At 43.2% G+C, this 17,009-nt stretch overlaps 1 protein-coding gene across 3 annotated transcripts in view; it reads right to left on the reverse strand.

Moving 5' to 3' along the window:
- DENND5A (DENN domain containing 5A) overlaps positions 1-10,627 on the reverse strand; it is a 69,664-nt gene extending 59,037 nt beyond the window's left edge. For all 3 annotated transcript variants that reach the window (XM_075048048.1, XM_075048049.1, XM_075048047.1), the window contains exon 1: positions 10,391-10,627. In XM_075048048.1, the coding sequence (XP_074904149.1) occupies positions 10,391-10,499 (109 nt within the window). In that variant the 5' untranslated portion in view covers positions 10,500-10,627. The remainder of the gene's footprint in view (positions 1-10,390) is intronic.
- Positions 10,628-17,009: the final 6,382 nt, after the last annotated feature.

The raw sequence follows: 17,009 nt of genomic DNA on the forward strand, positions 1-17,009 counted from the left end.
CACACTCTGGAATAGTTTCAAATGCTACTAACAATGAATTTGAAGCACAACAAAAAACCAGCTGAGGACATCTGTATTCTGTGATTGTAAGGTCAGGAAACCAAAAGCTTTTGTTTTTATTTTTCTGGTACCGTTTCAAGGAAATCAGGAAGAGGTGGAACAGGCAAGTGGCAGAAGAAACCATCAAGAATCTAAGGCAGCCTTTTAAAAAAACAAGCAAGAAAATCCCCCCAAAAGTCCTCGGCTTGCATCTTTAAAAGCATCCTAAACCTTTTTTTTTTTTTTTACTACTTTGCATGTAACACAGGAAGGCAGTTGGACAAAATGTATTTTAATCAAGACTGCCTGGCAGAAATTTTCAAGGAAATGTTCTTAAAAACAGAATTGTTTTACTAAACCACTTTTCTGCTTTAGCCACAGCAAAAAGACTTACAGAAAGATATTTAGGTCTGTTTCCAACTAAACAACAGAAGCAGCACTCAAAATTACAATGACAGGCGTGTTCTCAGCCACAGGGGTTGACGGGGCACGCCATTTCCATTACACAATAGATCCGAAATATGTGCAACAGAAGACACTAAGAAAGGAAAGGGTGGCTTATCTTCAGAATAGAATACAATTCCTTTACATGTACTAAAAATACAAAATAGAAGTGGAGACAAGCATATTTTAAGTATATTTAATATAGAAATCAGCTGTTCTCCTCATGCCCATCTAAGATTGGCATACCCAGCGAGGCTGCCTCAGGAAAGCCTGAGCAAACAGAAGCACAGACCATCTCACAGAACCCTCCTGAACCACTGTGGATCTCCTTTTACAGTGACTTGTCCCATCCAGTTAAATGTCCCTACTTTTTGGATCCCAATTGCCCTCCAACTCCAGCTCTGAGGACTGATGGAGACATGTCTGTGTAAAAGCACAAGGACCAAATGTTATTGAAGCATCTGTCCAGTCCGTTAACCAAGTACTTCTATTCTTCTGGGATACTACTGAGGTCTTGCATTGAAGAGGAAAGCCATATTTTAAAATACACATGAAGCCTTTCAAGCAGGTTCCAATGACACATAGAGGTCAGCAAAATACAAAAAGTTCAGCTATGCAGCCATCTCAGTATACAAATCCTGTCCAGTGTGTTTCACATTGTTATCTAGCCTTTGAAAATAGTGTTTTGCAGTAACCTGCCTTAATAAGGACTGTCCCTCCCCGCCGCAAAATGCCCTGTAAGAAAGTCATCAAGTTGCTTGACGGTGTTTTTTTCTATTTTTAAAATAGAAGTGACTTCTAATACCAGAAAATTAATCAGATGCACTGACAATTTGGTCAACGGATATGACAAACTCTGAAGTTTATCTTAGCTCTGACTATATTCTTCCTTGTCATCTCACCAACCATTTCCCTCGAGCTTTCTTCCTTTTACATGTACCACATCAAGCTTACCTTTCTTCTTCACAAAGCATGATTCATGTTTGATAAAAAAAGTTTTCAGTATGCAAATCTGATTAGAACAGGAAGAACAAAGTCCAGTACTGTTATTCAGTCCTGAAAACACAAGTCACAGGTCCAAGTGCACATCACCCCTTTGTTCAAAGTCATAAACAAAGATGATGGCCCATGGTTCCACAGAACCAAGATTATGAGTTAAATCCCTTCCCTGGTAGAGCTTGAGAAAAACAAAACATTATGTTGTATATCGTTTGAACTGTGGAAGACTTTATATGAAGGAAAGGGAGAAAAAAAAAAAAAAAGACATTAAAAAAAACCAAGTACCCCACACATACACACCACACAAATACTTCCGTGAGCACACTTTGCCACCCACACATAATAGACACAGGACTATTTGTGGAATGAGTTATGAAAAGAACAGTCAATTCATCTCATTCACTGGATATGTCCAGATTCCTTCATTTTCCAAGTGGAGATTAGGCCCTGTTTATAAGGCCTCACCTGTGAAACGGCAGCCATTCTCAAGGCTACTAAGACATGCAAGGGCAGACCTCTGTAGGGAAGGTTACTTCATGGATCCCAAGCACACTCCCAGGGGAGACGTGAACACTGGGACATCTATCCAATGCTCACTGCTTGCGATGACCTTGCAGCATTAAAGCAACTTCACAAAGCTTAGGTAACTTGCACCCTCTGGATCACAAACCCCTTAGAGGTCAGGTCAGTGTTCTGCAGATCATTCATACGGGTTTCAGTCTAAAGAACTTTTTGAATATGGCCCCCAATGGACCTCTACTTCAGGGTGCCCACGCCAACTGAATCAACGGCTGTGCATTACCAACGTCTTTCCTCACACCGAGGCCAGGTGCTCCCCTGGAACCTGCTACACTGAACCATGTCCAAGGGGACTAGCTAGTCCTCATGCAAGGGAGGGAGTCAGGAGCACATGACCGCAGCAAGGACGGGGAAAGGGAGACCATGACAACCTACCGTTAGATTGGCCTGGGCTGCCACAAAATCTCTGCCAGATTCATTCTCAGAAATGACTGAGATACTGATAAATAGAAATTTTACGAGCCTTCAGCAAAACTTTTGAATGAGTTATTTCACACCTCAAGCTCCCAGACCACACACGTAAAAGAGCCAGAAAGGGACACGACAGTCTTAAGCTGTTTAGAGCTGGCACTGACCTTGTTAACTTAAGGGACTTACCTCTTCCCCATTGCAATTCTGATGACAGCTCAGTAGGACAGTGCTGGGCTTGGGGAGCAAAACCACAAACAACAGTTGGTAAGGGAGCTTGCTGAAGGTAGCAAGTTAAGGAGGAATAAGTAATATATGCAAATAGTAGGATAGCTCATAAAAAATTATGCTTGTAGGGGACAGAAGCAATGCACAGAAGTGCAGCAACCTCAAGATCTCTGACCACATACTTCTGTAACACAGAGTGCAATCGTAGACACAAGCAGCAGCAACTACAATTGCAAAAAAACTTTCCCAAACTCACCTGAAGTCTTGCTGAAAGAGTATCTGTTTCTGTTAAAGCCAACCTTTTTTCCTCACTCAAACACTGAAATGTTGCTCTATCTGAAAATGAAAAGGTTGCTTATGACTGCCACGTTACCTGTCTGCAGATCACTTATCCGTGAAATACAGTGAAGTTTCCTCCTCAAGATGCTTCAGTATCAATATGTAAATGACTCAATACAGAGGTACACCTTGTACCTGACTGTGGCTGATCACACAACCAGTAAAAACCCAAAAAACTAAATAAAAACGGCAATACTCTACACTTCTACAGGAGAGTGTTGAAACTAAAGGTCTCTTGCCCATTAAACCGTAAGCAAAGTAGCATTTTCCTGGAAAGACTAAGAAACATGCCTTGAGCAGAAGCATTCCAAGTAAATTCTTTATCATTCATCAGTTTGTGCTGGAATGCTTCATAATTTCTCCGTGCAATAATATTTTAAGCCTCCCAGGATTAAGATTCCAGTTCACTTGCAAACTTGACTACAAACCACAAATCTGAAAGGGTTGTCAAGAAATTCAGAGAGAGTAATTACTGCACAACATACATCAGTAAGTAATTGCTTCTGACATTGTCACTTCATGTGCATTATTTCTGCTACATGAGCCCTGCAGGTTAGAGGGAATTCAGAAGATAAGTATGAGAAGTCATTACCAAGAACACTCAAGTAGGACATTACTAAGCCAAAAGGCAGATAAAAACAGTTGTAGTGTTTTGTAACTACAGGATCAATATTTTGAAGATCGGGGGGGGGGGGGGGGGGGGGAGCATTTTATTATTATTTGCAAATGGCAGTATTTCCCATACAATCCATTTAAGATGTTCTCTTTGTGTAGTTTCTCTCTTGCAAAAGAAAACAAAACAATGCAAAAAAATAACCACAAAGGAACAAAAAGCCAAACCAACCCATCTTTGTATGCCTTCCTTTAATAAGGTGAAATTCCTATTTTAAAAGGCTTCAAAAGTCAAACTTGTCAACTTTAATTCTTTAGACACTGTTTTAGCATCTGCAGTCTATTCTCAAATCAAGAACCTGTAACCTTTGTCCTCCCCGACACCTTACTTGAGAGTCTTCCAAGTAAGCTGAATTTGTAACTGAATACTGAAGGGTGGAAGAATGAAGAGTTTCGGAGGTTTTGAGGGGATGATTCTGTAAAGCACATAGCTCAGTTTAACCTAAAATACAAATATGATAATCACAAGATTGGCATTATAGAAACATCACCTAATAAACTGTGGCTTCAAACGTAGTTCAGCAAAGTACAGCTGCTTCCCCCTTACATCAGCTCTCCCATTCTTTATTCTACATATCAGCTACCCTAGCACGTCTGCCTCAGTTCCCAAAGAGACAAAAGATCTTTCTGGCACTCAAACACAGCAAACAACTCGAGCTTCTTGGGAAAAGATAGAGGGGGTAGGGAGGGGTGGAATAAACTATTATCTGGATTAAAATGTTTCACATGCGCCAGTGTAAATCCAGCCAAAAGTTGTTGCTATCTACCGCCTGTCCACAGTGGCCTATGTGAGAACAGTGTGTGGTCTCAGCCTTGGTGCTACTGGAGAGGCCCCCCACAGAGTTAACACCTTGGCTAGCAACCTCAGAGAAGGAAAGAAACTGAAAAACCTCCCTTTCAGTCCCAGAATGAATCCCCAAGGGAAGAGGCACACCATCAGGGAACTGTGGGAAGCTTGCACCAATACCATCCATACTATGGACAAAGAGAGGAAGAGGGAAAAAAACACCCAAAACTAAACCCCCAAATCACAGAACACTTCAGCCTTTGGAAAAATCAAGCAATGGCTCCCACCAATGCAATTCACTTCTGTAGCAATTGTTGCTACTACTACCATAGCAAAGATAAAGGAGTTCACTCACACACTATTTACCCAAGGAATAAACAGTATTGCAGAAGAGCTTCACTGCAAGAATCCCAGCTGGCTCCAACCCCAAATGCCATGCCTTAATTCCAAGATAAAAATGCCCAAAAGAGGAAAACACAAAACAGGTCAAACATCAGTCAGAAAATTTTATCTGCTAATTTAAATTAAGCTGCTCTTCTTCCTCCTCCTTCCCTTTAGCTACCCCTTACAAATATCTCTGAGGCAAAAGAAAAGCCTGCAACTATTTAAATCTGTTGAACTTGGAAACTAACACAGGTGCTGATAACAGCATTGCTACATGGACTACCACAAAGGAAACTACTACCCCAATTCTGAAATACTAAGCAATTTACTGGTTTATAGATGTGACAAATGCCTTCAACCACTTCATCACACCCATATTTAAGAGTTTATATTGATACAGAATGCTGTTAAAATAAACCCTACCAACAGGAAATGTATGAAGATAAGCTGTCGTTTAAAATCTGAAGCCAACAAAACAGAAAAATAACGACACTTCAATTACAGACAGAGGGATGAGGCAAGACAATGTTTCTACCTTACTGGTCAGGAGAAACACTTGCTCTAATATCAGTTTGTCAGATTCATTTTGAGTGGAGCTAGGTGAATACTATACACCGTGTATCATCTTCCTTTAGAATTTCACACACCAGCACTAATAAAGTGGCTACTGTGCCAGCATATAGATGCCTTACTCATAACCAGTCCTGCTATGCTACATAATCTACACACAGAGATCTTGACTCAATATCATTAAAAACAAAATACAAAAATGGTATGAGAGATGAAGAATAATTAAAATGGTATTACATCACCATATACTAGACTGAAAGGAGATCTAATAGGGATTCTGAAAAGGCATGTGAAGGGTGTCTACAGGAAGGATATTTCCTGGACACATCGGCTTCACCTAACACTCATTTTCATCCTCCTTTAAGGATGGAGCTCATGATCAGATGGACAACTCAAAGCACCGTGATAAGGACCTTGGCAAAAGGAACATAAGTCCATCTACTGAATAGATTAATTTTTGGACCAAACCTTAAAAGACCAGCTCAGACTGGGAAGAAGGGCAGAAAGAAATACAGGTGATTGACCTTAGTCTTCCAGAATAAGATTTTTTTTAAAACAATCCTATTATTAAATCATCGATCTTTTCTTCACAGATTATAAGCATTTTCTTTTTTTTTAAAACTATTTCTCCTTTGTAACACTGTTATTTCTGAAATAACTATTATCATCTTTATGATATGACATTGAAGACTACTAAGGCATGTGCAATGGAAAATCTGAGATTAGAATATGTTGTCCAGATATTTCGGTCTTGGTTCCATATTTTGTAATAGCAACTCCCAGACTACAATTACACATACATGTAACACAATGGCAAGTTGATCCTTTGTTTTACCACTCCATAATAAACAAACTCCATTGACAAGTGATTGTTAAAAACTAACACACCACAGAGAAGGAAAAGAAAACAAAATCTTTAGTGAAAAAGAACATAGAACGAAAACTCCAACAGTTCCACGTAGCACAAGTATTGCCACCATCATTCAGATCACATCTAACTAACTCAACAGATAAGAGAGTCCAGCTGAAAAATGAGATGAGGCACGATTTCATTCTCATTACCTTTCTGGGGCACAGTCATACAACCTAAATTAAGAAATCCCATCATAATGTTGCAGCATTATGATAGATTATATTACACACAGAAGATTTTTGGTAGTTGATGTATTTCATTATTTCCTGGTGGACACCAAGTTGACCATGAGCCAGCAACATGTCCTTGCTCCAAAGAAGGCAAATGCTATCTTGGGGTGCATTAGTCAAAGCACTGCCTGCAGGTAGAGGAAGGTGATCCTCTCCCTCTACCCAGCACTGGTGAGGCCACACCTGGAGTATTGTGCCCAGTCCTGCGCTCCTTAGTACAAGACAGACATGGACACAGTGGAGAGAGTTGCATGGCCATCCAGCAAATGGCCACAAAGCTGACTAAGGAACTGGAGCATCTCTCATATGAGGAAAGGCTGAGAGAACTGTGACTGTTCAGCCTGCAGAAGAGAAGGCTCAGGGGGGAATCTATCAATGTATAAAAATACCTGAAGAAGGTGCAAAGAGGACGGAGCCAGGCTCTTTTCAGGGGTGCCCCACGACAGGACCAGACGCAATGGGCACAAACTAAAACGCAGGAGGTTCCATCTGAACATCACGACTCACTTTTTTCACCGTGAGGGTGACCGAGCACTAGCACGGGTTGCCCAGAGAGGTTGTGGAGTCTCCATCCTTGGAGGTACTCAAGAGCCATCTGGACACGGTCCTGGGCAACTGGCTCTGGGTGGCCCTGCTTCAGCAGGGGGGCTGGCACCGACAACCTCCAGAGGTCACTTCTAACCTCAACCATTCTGTGATTTCCTCTGTGAAGGAAATGTATCTGTAACAGACCTCTGCAGCATACTTAAGAGATTTCTGTCATCACTTGTGGCACATCAATACCATCTGGAAATGTGGAAACGCGCCTCAGCTCCTCTCTTGTCCAGCTCGGCAACTGACACTGGATGAAGACTTCATCCAGTGTTGGGTTTTTTGTTTGCTTGTTTTGTTTTACTATGACCTTGTAATTATTTTCTATCTGCTTTAACAGGTCACCCAGTGGGAACACAATTATCAAAATAAGAAAGGATGCCCAGATAACCAGATCGCTTCAATTTGGGGATAAAAAAGCCCTAGCGATAGAGAGCATGCTATCTTTAACCCATGCTAATTACAAGGTCCTAAGTACAGTATTTCTTGCTATGTTAAAAGAAAATAAACATACATACATATACTGTGCATATTCCACCAGTCAGCCAACTTTTTCAGGAAAAAAGTGTTACAGCTGTGCTGTTTAGTAAGCTTGCAACAAAGGAAAAATGCTATCAGAGGTGTCTCTCCAAGCAAAGTAACTAGACTGAGCATCAATTCATGATCTTACGCTTCATTTACAAGTCTGCAGAAAACGGGGTATCATCAATATTAAGGCTGAATACCTGAAATACAGAGTTTCATTAGCTTGGTGAGAACAAAGTCTGCCGGCAGCATCCCCGGAGGCCCTGGCAGCGACCGCCAGTTCCCTGCGGCGGTGGGGTAGCGATGACATCATGCCAGGCTGAGCTCCGGCAGCCCCGACGCAGGAGAGCCCTGGAGAGACCCGCGGTGCTGGGGAAGCACCCCGCTCCCCGCTCCCCCAGCCCTGCACCCTCCAGCTGAAGTGCCAGCGCCTCCCTTCCAACAATGGACACTTAGGAGGCAAATTGTTTCAACAGTACAAGGATTCAGAACCTATTTTTCGGCACAGAAATAAGAAGGGGGGCGGGGGGGGAAACAGTGCACAATAACCCTTTCATTCAAACAAGAAAGCCTTCCAGGAAGTACAAAGTGTTTCAAAGCTTTATCCAAAACCCACTGAAATCAACAGAGGCCCTTTCCATTTATACCAGTGGACACTGGAGAAGGCTATAACCTAAGACAGAATTTGAAAGCGTTATCAGTCACACTATCGTGCATTATTAATAACACAACAAACTCAAGAAAATGCACCGCAATTCCAGCTAGCTCATATACTGTGACGTTATCATAAATTTATCCTCCTCCCCCTTGTTCCCCCCTTCTTTTTTCAAACCCTTTCCTCAACTCACGCAAAAATCAGTCTCCCCCACGAATACCAAAACCCATTCACCCCCCAAACCCACACCTTGTCACAAGCAACGCCATTACAGTATGATGGTGGAATAGCAGAGTCCGAGATACATTGCACACCACAGTTTTACATACTACAGATGTAGTCCTTGACCAGGAAAGCAAATACAGAAAGAACACCATGCTCCAGCTTTCAGACCTGCGCACTCAGACAGAATATTTTTTAAAAGGCACTGATGTCTTTCAGTTTACTATTAGATAGCTAGCTCAAAGTAATACACTGCTGGTTTTAAATTTAATTATGTGAGGAGAGTTATTAATGTTTCTATCGAGATCAGGGAGCATTACTGAGTGTGCCTTGCACTATGTTACACAAACAGATATATAGTAAATGAATAATAAAATTAACATCAGAAACTGTTTTCAATCTAGAAACGTTGTTCACTTGTGATTTAATCAGGAAAAATCTGTGGAACCTCATATATCCTTCAATGAAATTGTATTGCATTTTGTTCTCTTTGATTTCTTAAATTAAATTGATGCTGTAATTTAAAGTGCCATTATAGAACAGACCATTACGCTGTATTCACTCTTCAAGACTCAAGTTGTAGTCTACAGTTATTTTAACGTTAGTCAAACATGAATTCTTTTAGGGTAAGGTACTGCTCAGCATGAGGGACCCATAAGAAATTTTGTTTGAAGTCATTAAAAAAAAAAAAGAAAATTTTCATCATAGCCAAAGTTCAGGAGAGTTCAGTGTAAGAATTCAGTTCTAATAACAAAAACATCACTCTACACGAAACAAGTGTTTATTTGTGGGGGAGGGGTTAGACACAATGATGTAAAGAAACCCTCATGACATCTTATAAAAGCAAGCTAATTTAAAAAAAGCAGGGGGGTGGGGGGAGAGAACGTATCATTGGTCAAGTTCTGAGCTCAAATACACGAAATAAGTACTGATGTTAGGTCAGGTTTTCACCACCGCATTCCTATATCTTCCTGGACAGTTAAAGATGCTAAGCAGGAATCTAATTTAACTGAAGCCACTACAGTGAAACTAAAGCTGAAACAAGGTGCTGCTAAAACAAAGAACAAATTTTTTTTAACCTTAAAAAGACAGGTTTGACACAGTGTTGTGGGACAGACTGATAGGGTTTAGCTGTGTATTTGGTGTGAACATTCTCATCTAACAGTAATTACTTCCTGACCCGATTTGTTTCCAGCTGCTGCTGGAAGAGAACCCTTTTCCTACGCAACAACAAAACTCAATAGAGAACAAGCAAGAAGTCTTCGCTTCCCCTCCAGAATCTGATCCATTAAGATTACCTGCGTGTCTCCAACGCCCAAGAGCCTGACTAAAAGTTGGTAAAGGTAACACAGCTCCAACAAGAGCGCGGCAGATGGCTGTTGAGACAGAGACGATCCGAAACAATGCCACCGCCCCCACGCAACCCTCACTTCGGAAAGGCCGTTTAAAAGAGGAACTTTCTCGGGTTTTTCAAGAAGTTGGGCACACTTTGAGAACCACACGGCTGTGCACAGCCGGGCATTTCTGCACGCCAAGCTCTCCGGGCAGCCGCACAGACCCCGAGGCGCCGGGGCACAAGCGCCGCTGCCCGGGGCGGGGGGCGGCGGAGGACGCCGGCGGCTCCCCGCGGCGGCTCCCCGCGGCGGCTCCCCCCGCCGTGCCCCGGGGCCGCCCGAGACGGGTCGGCGGAGCGGGGAGGGGAGGGGAGGCGGCGAGGCCGGACCCCGCCTCCAGAGCTGCCGTCCCGCCGCCGCCACGGAGCCCACCATTAAGGGCCGCCGCCCCCCGACCCCGCGGCCACTCACCGGAGAGCTCGTCCGGCTCCAGCCCGGTCTCGGTGTCCAGCCCGCAGATGACGAAGTAGTCGGCGAAGCGGCCGGGTGCCGAGGAGCCGCCCCCGCTGCCGCCGCTCATGCTGGAGCCCGAGGGGTGCGCGGGGCTCAGGGGGTGCGGGGCCGGGCGGCGGCGGGCGGCGGGGCTGCGCCAGCTGCGCCAGCTGCGCCGGCCGCCTCCATGATGGAGCGGAGCGGGCAGCGCCGCACGGCATTGTGGGTACAGCCCCCAGCTGTTCCTGCAGGGGGGCGGCCCGGGCAGGGGAACCGCAATGCTGCGCCTGCGCTCTGGGCTCGCGGGATGACGTGATGCTGCTGGTCCAGCTGGGGGGCGGTGCGCGCGCAGGGGCCGTCGGGGGGGGCTGGGGGGGGCCGCTTGGCTCGCGCCCGCTGCCTGAGGGGACGCTGAGGCGCGACGGTGAGGCGGGCGGGCGGCCGTGAGGGGATGCGGTCAGAACGCCGCAGGGCAGCTCCGCTCCGCGCCTCCCGGCGAGGGGCCCGCGGTTACAGCACCGGCCTAAGCTTCGGGGGGCCGCTGGCTGAGGGGTTCCGCTCCCAAGCTCTCCTCAGCCGGGGAGAGGCTGTGCCGACCCCCTCTGCAGTTAGAGAGGACGAGAAGGCTCTGCCAGGGGCCACTCGCTCAGAGCACGGTTTAGTGTTGGTCTGGACTCGGGTCGTCCCCTGTCACCTACAGCTGCTCATCCCCGCTCCCCGAAGGCCGCTGCCCCAGCGGTTGTGCGACTCCACGGCTTTGTGGAGCAGCCACACCCTGACACCGGCCCAGGTCGTGGGGGACAGAGGGTGGGTGCGGGGGAAGTGCTTTGGGGATTGTTCGGTTCCAGGTGGGGTTTTCTTCTATTTGAATTAACATCACAGACAACTCTGTTAACAGTTGGGCTTGCGCAGCTGAGTGAACCCTGCCAACCCAGCATGGAAAGGAAAACAACCACTGGGGAGGAGGGGAAGAACAACAATGACGACTCAAACCAAGCTGCTGAGGGACTAGTAACATGTACCCATGCTCTGAGTTGAGAGCACAACCTTCCCCGAACCATAGAGGGACCTGGGATTGCCTCACTAGACTAAAATTAGGTCTGCAAGCAGCTCCCCTTCCTTTCCTCAATCAGCTATTTGCAGCTTTCACATCAGAATTCTTCCCTATCTTGTACTGCTTGTAAGAGGAGAAATTAAAACTTTTCAGTCTTCTAGGAGTATTATCTAGGACTGCTCAAGTAGTTAAGGTTGCAGCCATAACGTGAATTCATCAGACATCAACCTAACTTAACATGCTATCAAGCACATGAAACTTGACATATTTGGGTTTACATTGCCAAGATATATTGAGTTCTTTGCAGGCACTACAGACAGCAGTACAAGCATGACTTCACTGTCACTGGTTACAGCCTTTGCAGTACAGTAACTAAGCTCTTATGCCATTTTGCACTGGTGCTATTAGTATTCACTTGATTATGACTGTATGGGCCACAGAACAGGTTGTCAATGAATGAAAGTATTGCTTCAATTTGACAGTTCAATTTTAAACCACTAATGAAGTTGGGGGAGAGATTTCAATAAAGATAGCAGGATAGTTAGGAGAAATATTAGAGTGAGTCTCAAGTTAACTCATTTAGTAAGCACATTTAGACTATGTTGAGCCTGCCTGGTGGTTTGCAGAAGACAGCAACAGAGAACAGAACTAGCTAAATTTAGTTGTTCTTATTCTGCTATGTTCTCTAGCCATTTTTTGCACATTTTGCTTCTCAGTCTGCTTTCAATGTGGCAAAGGACAATGTATTCAGCATGTAGTTAACTTCTTCTGAGTAAGCCTGAACTGTAGTTTAGCTCTTATAAACAAAAAACATAGCTGGAGGGTCTCAGAAGGACTTGCAAGAAAATCCAGAGAAACAGCACAGATATTGGCGGGGGTATCAAATAAAGAGTAAAATAGGGAAATAAAAAATTGTTCTTACTTGCAGTTTAACTGTTCCAGCAATAACCATGTATTTAGAAGATTTAGCAAATAAAGTTAGATGGGCTAGTAAGCAAGCAGAGGATTGCCAGAAATACTGTTGAGCAGCAATATTTAAATGTACACATGCCATGCTATGCAACAGGTTAAGGGACAAGAACTATTTTTTTAAAAGGAGAGTCTTAGACTAAAAAAATTCAGATTTGCTTTGAATTGCTACAAGAAAGGAACAAAAAGGGAGGACCTGCATGAGCCAGAATCAACAAAAGGTTAATTAATCAAGAAAGGTAAGAGTCACCACAATTTTTGCTGTGAAAAAGCTTATTCATACTTTGTCAGATAAATTCTTTGCTTTCCCAGCCAGTTTACAGCCTAGTCTGTCTTAAATCTAGGCATCCAGTAGATTACCCAAACAGCTAGAGCTTTCTCCTCCCATTTTGTCAATGACTCCCTTTTCCATTGTAACCCTCCCCCCCCATTATTTCATTTCTGAAATACTCTTGCCTAGTGACCACAAGCAACATCTGTGATGTCTAATTCAAAGGCCAGTAGCTTTAATCTGTCAGTCTTCTTGAGCAATCTTCCCATCACAGGAAACACCCAAAATATGGCAATTTTGTCAGTAAACTTTGCAAATTGCTTAGATGTCCTTGAGTAAGGCAATGACACCCTAAACTACATTATGAATTCTTGAAAGTATTCTTTATGATGTTGAGAAAATCTCTGGAATTGTGAAATCTGTGGAAACTATGACTCCTTAGCCAAAGAATCATAAAGATATATTAGTAAATAGGAAGTGATTTAAAAGATTCATTGTCTTTGGCAAGACTATCACTGTTGATTCAGCTGTGGTTTTCAATGGCAAAGACTGGGATTTTCAAGCTCAAACCTTAAGTCAAAGGCAATCAAGTCTTTTAAAAATAGTGAAAAGAGAACTTAATGTGAACATATCTTGATTATTCCTCATACTAGTTAATTCAGACTTATTTTGCCAACAATCACAATCACGACTATTGGAAGAGTTTATTTAATAAGCAGTAAGAAACCCCAAAAGCAAATTAGTTTCATTCAACACTTCTCAGAGAACTGAAAAAGTCTGAAATAGGGTATCTGCCTTTTTTTCTGTGCAGCTGTTTCCCAAGAGGTGCTAAGCTAAGAAAGGTAACAGAGCTCAAATCCTAAACAGATCGCTACAGTTGTCAGGCTGCTGATGGTAACTGAAGATGTTAGAAGACACCATATAGAAGATATTTACTCTAGATTCTTAAAAAAAAAAAAAACAAAAACCAGTAGCACTTAACATTAAAGCAATCCTCTCCAGTCTGCAAAACAAGATACTTGAAACTGGCTGCAATTGCTTAATGACAATGCATTTGGTGTAAACAATATCCACACAACAGACTTCTAGAATATAGCCTGCACACCAAATCACCTAACACACATCCTCCCACATCAGGGCACAGATCAGAGAACTGTCACATCAAGGTGCTGAACGTTACTTAAGCTCCCATGCAGCGTTGTCCCTCTTCTCCCCAGCTCCAGGAGCCCACACCTGGTGGTGCAGCTTGTGAGCAGGTCACAGATCCGTTGTGCAGGTGTATCTACTACAAGGGCTCCCAGAGCCTCAGATAAGCAGTAGCACCAGGCTGCTTTTCAGTGAGGTCCGACTTTGTCAATATCCAAGATGAGGCCAGAGGGTGAGTATGTGAGAGCCTGGTTTGCTTCTGCTCCTTTCACTTCCACTTGTTGAGGATACTGCCCCAGACTAAGCAGACCGAGTCTTCCAAGGTGGAGGCAAAGGCCAAGGCACTGAGAGCCAAGAAGACTCTTGAAAACATCCATAGTTTCAAGAAGGTCTGCACATTTCCCACTTGTGGGAGGCCCAGGACTCAACCCAGTGGCTGCAAAGGCAGCCCAGGAACCCCTGCAAGAGCTTTATATCCTTTCATGCGGTTCCCTTTGATCACAGAATCAACCATGAAGAAGAGAAAAGATAACACCCTGACTTTCATCATTGGTGGCAAGACCAAGGCAAACAAAGGACCTACAGGCTTTCAGGAAATTGCACAATATTGCCATAGGTAAGGTCACACATTGGTTAAGTGTGAAGTCTAGTCTGAAGACTTATGGCTGGCTGGCCTAGCATCCTAGTTGAGACACTTGATCCACAAAGGGGCTTGGGTATCAAAATGTCTAATTTACTGTATCTGCTTAACAAATTTTACAGTATTCAGACTGAGCATTTAGGATCTCCCTTAAGACTGGAGGAAAATCAGAGGCTATTAGAAGATATAGCTCAGGATAAGTCCCATCAAAGTCAGCATATCAAGACAGAAGCTCCCTGTAAGAAGGCCCTGGGAGCACTAAAAGGCCTTAGTGGCCCTGACCAGCCTCAGCTGGGGTCTTAACCCCACCAACCACAGGTCCATTTAAGTCAGGCTGCTGGGCTGTCAGAACCTGGTTACCCTTATTGGGCTGCGTCCTGACCTTGTGTTGCTGATTTGCTTTTCCAGCTTGACCTCAGACCTGTCTCATCACTACAGACTTGCCTGCTGACAGAGACTCTTGCCTGAGGCTGCACCTGGCCTGCCCTCCTCCCTCACTGGAGGCAGTGGGACAGACCAGCTGGGCTCTGCCCTTCCAACCCCTGCCCTGGGGAATATTCCCTGTGAGAAATCATTTTAACACAGAGCAAGTAGTCAAACACAAGAATGATTTAGTGATCTGCTCAAAACATTTTTTTCATGGCATGGAATTCTCCCAAATACAGTAAACATTGCAAATTCCAGATTATTGGATACAACTACCCAGCGGCTATGTTGTAAAAGAAAAAATCAGTAGTTATGACCATAACATTAGATCTTAATTCTGATGCAGCATTTTAAAAGCTACTTCCTGCTGCTGCACTCCCAGTCCGCTCCAGAGCCTACTAACCTTCTTGTCTACTAACCTTTTAAGGCTATGAAGATATCACTGAAGTCCTAGACAAGTGCAGAATCAGAATTGTCTGTTTTGAAGGTTATCTACAGAAAGGCACGTTTGAGGCCTCTCCCATCGTTATACACCAGTCATTGATCTTAGCTCTCATAATCCAGACCCAGATTCCTCCTTGTGTACTATAAAACAATGAAACATTAATTATTACACTAGGTGGAAAATTTTTAAGAACAGGAAGGGGACTTATGGTATGCTAGTAAACATATTATGCTCTTATTTGTATTAACTGCCATTATTAAAAGGCTGTAACTTCTTTCAGTTTGGGTGACCTGGAGCTATAAAGCCACCAGCTGAGAGTTAAGATAGAAGTGTGTGTGTCATTGCAAGACATCAATTAGTCATAAAAATAATCAGAGTAACTGACTTCTCTTTAAGGGAAAATTGAAAAGCTCACTCTGGATCCTGCTCACCTGTCAAAACTTGACTTTCATTTCCCTCTTAAACCTCACACTATGACAGGAGGAGAGTTTTCTATAATTTGACCTGTATTCTTTTCAGCCTTCTGGGAAAAAAATAATCCCCCCATTTTGTAATCTTGAAAAAGAGATTGTCCCACACTATCAAAAATAGTCCATTATATATTTGAGGGATAGTTTGACTTCCCCATTCTGGCACTAGCTCTATAGTGAGTGCTAAGGAACCGACAGGCACTCAAGAGGCACTCCTGGGACAGGACTTGTTCACTATGCCAAACTTAATTTTTAATGGAGGAATTTGACTAGAAGGTATGATGCTTAGTGCTTTACCTCCCACAATTCCCAGAGTTATTACTCCACTGTTATTGCTTAAAAGAATGAAAGAAAAAATGTGACTAAGAAACAGAAAGAAATGCATTTTCTGTTTTGTTCCTTTTTATTTCTAGTGCAAAACGCTAGAGGTAAGAATTTCATTCCTTTAGCAACAGCTCTCACAAAGGCTTCTATTTCAGTTAGTTCTTATATTTGTAAAAATATACCTGCAGTAGCTGCTGGGTGTTTTCAGTCCTTGATCAGCTACCTGGTTGAGTCAATTCTGCTGCTTGTTCAGCTTAATCCAGAGTAAAATGCATGGTGTGAGGCAGGCAGCATACTTCAGTTCTAACACAAAGCAGAGCAATCCACACTGCATTTTAGTTACTATCATAAAAACTAGGTTATGATGGAAATTATACCTGACAAATATTCTCTGGAGCAACACACAAAAATCCTCAAAGTTACCCAACAACAAAAAAACATGTTCTGACTTTGTATAATAGCATAGTTCACTAACATTTTAAAGAAAGACTTCTAATTTTTTAACTTTAACTTCTTCCGTCTTAACCTTTCAGCAACAGTTTTCTATACAAGGCAAAAAAAGAATTCCATAAACTGGACATAACAGAATATTAAGGGAAGGTGAATGAAGCTATAACAACTTTAGCACATGAGCCTTCCATCAGGAATTCATGCAAAAAAAAAACCCCGCAAATTATGCAAATAGCTCTATTTGAGAAAATAAAACAAGTTAGACCCAATTGCCTTCCAGTGCAAAAAATAAAAACTTTTCAAAATTACTGTTGTGAGAAATTAATTTCAGCTAGAAAAGGAAGTTTACCTACATATTCTGAAATAAAGGTAGAAACAGAATGAATCTCATCTACAGCTGTAA

This window comes from Buteo buteo, chromosome 16 (assembly GCF_964188355.1).
Source record: "Buteo buteo chromosome 16, bButBut1.hap1.1, whole genome shotgun sequence".
Lineage (NCBI taxonomy): Eukaryota > Metazoa > Chordata > Aves > Accipitriformes > Accipitridae > Buteo > Buteo buteo.